This window comes from Mangifera indica, unplaced genomic scaffold (genome assembly GCF_011075055.1).
Source record: "Mangifera indica cultivar Alphonso unplaced genomic scaffold, CATAS_Mindica_2.1 Un_0035, whole genome shotgun sequence".
Classification (NCBI taxonomy): domain Eukaryota; kingdom Viridiplantae; phylum Streptophyta; class Magnoliopsida; order Sapindales; family Anacardiaceae; genus Mangifera; species Mangifera indica.
Genome location: NW_025401127.1, coordinates 265,679 through 271,678, shown reverse-complemented (window position 1 = coordinate 271,678; position 6,000 = coordinate 265,679). Strand labels below are relative to the sequence as shown.

At 26.8% G+C, this 6,000-nt stretch overlaps 1 protein-coding gene across 1 annotated transcript; it reads right to left on the bottom strand.

Moving 5' to 3' along the window:
* Positions 1-42: 42 nt before the first annotated feature.
* LOC123206427 (peptidyl-prolyl cis-trans isomerase Pin1) lies at positions 43-462 on the bottom strand (the record flags this gene model as incomplete). The annotated part of the gene is given in 1 exon segment (XM_044623617.1): positions 43-462. A coding segment is annotated over 1 exon segment (163 nt), but the record flags the coding sequence as incomplete, so codon positions are not given.
* Between the last annotated feature and the right edge of the window lie 5,538 nt (positions 463-6,000).

The window sequence follows — 6,000 nt, the reverse complement described above, 5'->3', positions numbered from 1 at the left end:
AATCAGAGATACGAGAGGCGACTTCGTCAAAACTTGGTCTTGCGGAGACGATGTCTTCGCGGATAGCTTTGAGTTGAGAGATGGCACTGTCTTTGGTGGTGTTGTTGATGACCCTACCTTCTGGATCCTTCCACGATGCCTTTCTTCGTGAGCCTTGATGCTTGATCAAGATGTGAGATGCCCTAACCTGATTGGTCGACGACATTTTAGGCTTTTTCTTATGACTCTTATCTCTTGCTGCTGTTGTTGACGGCTTTCGATCTGCCGATGAGATCGAGAATTTTTCCTCTTCCGATCTGACTCAATCTTCGCTACCGCTGCTCGGCTTTTGCCTTGAGAAGGAGAGTGTGTAGAATAAGTGAAAGAGTCGAGCTTCGTAATCTTGAGATTTCAATTTCAAAGAAGGGAAAAGGAATTTTTCATCCCTGCACTTTAGGCCTACTGCCAGTCAAAGGTACTGACTTTCTCCCAACCCCGAGATTTTAAAAATTTACGAAATTTCCCTTAAAGATTTCTAAATGACATGAATCCCCTATCATCGTGTTTCATTTCAATATTTTTCATCAACAAAAAACTGTTTGTCCACATTTTTAACATATGATTATATATATAAATGATATATTATTATATAATTAAATAATTATTTAAAATAAAATTTAATTATATAATAATATATTACTCACATATTTAATTATATAATCAAAAATATATTCATAAAATATTACTCTTTTTTCAATCAAATCAATAAAAATGACTTAACAATATCTAAAATCATATCAAACTAATCTGAATTTTAATTTAACTAAATCAAACTAAAAAATTTTAGATTAACTCGATTCAATTTATAATTTGGGTCTATTTTAGGGTTCTTAATAGATCTTTTGTAAATTTTTTTAATATGTTTCAAAATAAAATAAAAAAAATCAGTTTTTCAAAGATTAATTTCGATATTTTTAATAATTATTAAGATCATATCTACTTCATATCAGTTATAATTAGTTCACACCCACTTACTAAATCAGAAACTGCAAATCATTTTATTGTTTTCCTTAAACAATTCAATGTTCTAAACCAAACTAAGATTATTAAACAATTCAATCTAGTTTAGTGAGTTTGATTATTTATAATGTATATTTATTCATTTAATGTTTTTTATACAAAGTGGGGTAAGCTTAAGTTCAATAACTACACGTTTTATACACAAACTACAAATTTTAAGCCCATGAATTATAGATTACTTGAAGTTGAGTTGATTTTCAAAAAGTATATTCTATACAAATGCCCGATTTACGTGTATTCAAGTTTGAGTATTTAATTAAATATGTAGATAATATATTATTATATAATTAAATATTATATAATTTTTAATTTTAAATCATCGAATAAATAATAATATATTATTTAAAAACCTAATTAGATATTTAAATTAGATACTAGTTTTATTACATACAAATTGCATTGACTCTCAACTTTCATAAATTTCAATACAATAATTAAAAATAATAAAATTATATATATCTATTTTAAGTATATAAATAGATATTATTTAATATATATTATCAAATAATTAAATAATTTTAAATTAAAAATAAAATAATATTTAATTATATAATTACATATTATATATATTTATTTATTTATTTATGTATTCAATAATAAAAATACATCATATTTCTTCACTGAAAACTAAAAAGGTATAACTCACTCTACTGTAGAAGATATTTCTCTCATCGTGAAAACGCTGCAATTACATCATTTATTTTCCACCCAATTTCCAGTGCAGATTTCTTCACATGATCAAACTGTGAAGGAAGGAAGAGACGATTCCACAAAATGCGGAAGTAGTTCATCACAGATCTTCTCACCCCATCATCTTGGTTTATCCACAGCACTACAACATTTTCAATATCTGTTCACCGTATTCCCTTCTCACTACAAAAGATACTAATTTTAGTAAGAGAAATAATAACAAAGACATAATATATTTTCATTGTAAGTATTTTTTTTTTATAATTTTAACAATTAATTATTTATATTCTTATTAAAATCAAAAAAAATATTAATTTTAACAATAGAAAAATAACCGTTAAAAATTTATTTTTTATTGTTAAAAATTTTAATAAAAAATTTTTTATCATCGATCGTCATTATAGCGTCTGTTAGAGACGTTAATGGATTGAGTTGGGTCAACTTTGGCATGGCCTATCGGTCTCATGGGTTGAGTAGGGCTCTAGACTTGTACAGTAATAGGCCTTCAGATTGGATTGACCCATACATTTTTGAAGACCCAAAGCCCAACCCTATATATAGGGTCGAGCCTTAAATGGATCGGCTCATGGGTTTTAATCGCGTTGTCCCATTTAAATAATTTTTTTAAATTTTAATTAAAACTTTCAATTATTAAAATCGAAGACAGTATCCCAAACATTTTATTTATAATCTCTCACTTGTGAGGGAGGAGTACCGTGGTTACATGATCAAAATATTAAAGTTTATAAAATAATACAAATAATTAATTTACATACTATATAATTACAAACATAAATAAATATATATACCATGTCATTTATCTACTTATTCTCAACATCCAAATTTTGAATTCATTTGACATTAAATTCATTTGATATTGAATCTATTTGTAATATTTTGTAATGATAAAATTAAAATAAAAATGAAATTATAAACACAAAAAACTATTATTTACAAATTCATACAGTTTTTGAAAGAAAGTTGATAAGATAAATTGAGATTGAGAATATAATAAAACAATTGAGATTGAGAGATTTGTAAATAAAATTAGAAATAAAAAAGATTTTGATTGCTTTATATAAAAAAAATTAAAAAAAAATAATTGTCACAAACAAAAGCCTTGCTTCTGCTTTTTTTTTTTAAATTTGTAAACAGTATTGGGTTGGATCGACCCATAAATCTAATATTAAAACCCACATCCTGACTTGAAAGACCCATGAGTCGGGTTCATTGTACTACAATGTCAGATTGAGCCCTTTTGGTCGAATTTGAATTTTGGGTTTCGAATTAAACTTCTATTTGGTCTAACCCAATTGTCATGTCTAGCTTCCGTTATTAAAAGTATTAACGACAAAAATAAAAGAAATTCCTTCTTCGCTAAAACCCTTTTTTCTTTTTAATGTCTCCAATAATATATTTCCCTTTATTAACTTTTCATACAATGTGCCACATGACTTCTTCTCCAATTGTAAAGCCAAATTTCTATGCCAGCACTATATTGTTTGGCTTCAACACTTGCGTACGTGCTCGGCCATCTTGTTTCTCATTAGCATCAGACTTATGCGATTGCTTCTCTTTCCATCTTTCACATTTAGCTCTCTCCTGGGGGCTAGAAAGTCTTGGTTGGTTTGGGTTGAAGAAGAGCAAAATCCAAGTCCATGATTGCGAGGATAAATTCAACATCATGTTTCCACTTTGTCCAAGTCTCACACTCTAGATCTTTCAGTTCTTTCGTGGTTGAATGTACATTCATCCCAAAGTTTGTCCTGACTGTTCTATATGACATGGAAACACAGATTATGCTTGTATGTTTATAGTTTACTATTTTTTTTTTATAATTGTAAGACCATAAAAATCAATTAATTCAATTCAATTTATATTATATAGCATAATACAACCTAGGTTGGAGCTGACGAAGATGCAGCAATGGACTTTTTGTCTTCGTGGAGACAAAAGATGAAGCCAATCAAAGAGAAAGAGTGCTAAGAGGAAGAAAGACTGGTGTAAAGAAGGTGGTTTATCGATCTAGTTTCACTTAGTCCAAAAAATGAAGAAAAAATCATAAACCTTAAAAAGAAAAATATATTTTTAAAAATTTAAATTATAGAAAAATTATGAGATTTTAAAACTAAAATAAGAAAATGACATAAGATTTTATTATTGTTTTTAATATTATAGGTGAAATGACAATTATGCAAAATTTGAGATTAATAAAACGAAATGTGAACAGAAGAAGAGTGAAAATGCAAATTGAGATGCGTGAATACAAAATTTGTAGAGTGAATGTTTTTCTCTCTGCTGGATTGTACAAATGAATGGGGTATTTTTAGGAGAATTTTATTTTGGCCAAAGGATTATTTCCCACTCAAAATATTCCCTTATCTGAATTTTTATTGATTAACTTTGAAAATCTTATTTATTTACCCATCGATATTTAAAATTAATAGAACCTGAATTATATTGTTTCATAATAAATCATATCATTATATGTTATATTTTGACATGATTTTGTTTATTACATAGTTTAAGTTAATTCAAATAGAGTTAAATTAATCTAAAAATATTTCGGTTTAATTTAAAATAAAAAAATTTAGTATAACTCTATTTTAGATCGGGGTTTAAAGTTTTTAACTCAAAACCCATATTGATATGATATGAATACGATTTATTAATACAAATGGTTCAAATATAAAATTTTTTGAGAATCTTGGGAAGAAACAAAAATAACATTTAAATTAGTCAATAAAACTAACACAAAAACTAATAAAACGATAAATTAAGTCAAATAAAATGAAAAAATAAAAAGTTGTACTATAAACAATAAATTCCGTTATGTTATAAATATAATGAAATTAATTAAATGATGAAAGCTTTAACTAAAATTTTGTTAAAGGAATAGAATGAAGGCTTTTGAAATGAGATAATAGGTAGAAGGAAGAAGAAGAAGCAAGAAAGCTTAATTGAAGGAAGTGAGTGTTACACAAAGAGAGGAGGGGGGTACACTCCCTTTGGATTTCCACCACATGATTTAGACATTTGCTAAAAGATTATGTGAAGGCATTAAATGTCTTAGAAAATTGACTTTGAAGATAATCATTTTTGTTGACTGAAGGGGCAGCAAAATTTCCTATAAATATCCCCCTCCTCTCTTCATGTAATACACACTTCCTTCAGTTAAGCTTTCTTGCTTCTTCCTTTTACTTCTTATCTCATTTGAAAGCCTTCCTTCTATTCCTTTAATAAAATTTTAGTTATAGTTTCCATCATTCAATTAATTTCATTATATTTATAATACATTATCAGCACGATCAGTACAGGTATATTATAATCTTTTCATTATGTTATTATGCTATTTATATATTATATATATGGATATCCTAATTGTGATGTCCTAGTTAATTTTTAATTTATGTTATGTTTCTATTTAATTTTTCTATTATAATTATACGATATTTGTAACCCGAAGTTTACAAAATTATGAATTTGGATCTAAAGTTTATAATATCATAAATCTGGACCTGAAGTTCTGAAACCCTTAAATCTAGACCTGAAGTCTAAAATATCATAAATTCGGATCCGAAGTTTTGAATATTATTTGTAATCTGAAGTTTGCAAAATTATAAATCTAGACCTAAAGTATGAAATATCATAAATCTAGACCCGAAGTTCTGAATCTTATTTATAACTTGAAGTTTCCAAAATTACGAATCTGGACCTGCAGTCCTGAATATCATGAATCTAGATCTGAAATCCTGAATATCATTTATAGCCTGAAGCTTACCAAACCAAAAATCTGGACCAGAAGTCCTGATATTATTTAAATATTTATTTTTATTATAGTAATTGTATTCAATTTATTTGAATATTTATTTATTTACATATTTAGTTATTTGAATATTTATTTATCTGAATCTTTATTTTTATTATGATAATTATATCCGATTTATAACCTGAAGCTTGTGAAATCGTGAGAATATATATATATGGCCCAAAGTCTCAAGTTTTACGATTTACAACTTGAAGTTTGTAAAATCATGAGAATACATTTTCTTCTCTTCATCCGGAAATTATATTTTCCTCAATTGCTTTTGCTCTCTTCCTCTCATTTCTTCTCAATTTTTTTTAATCATTTATTTTTTTTATATTTGTGTATTATATTTATAACACGTTATGATTTTAATCATATATAATATAATAGTACCATCAACAGTTGCATAAATAGTAACTTCCATTAAATTTCTCGTCGAACTT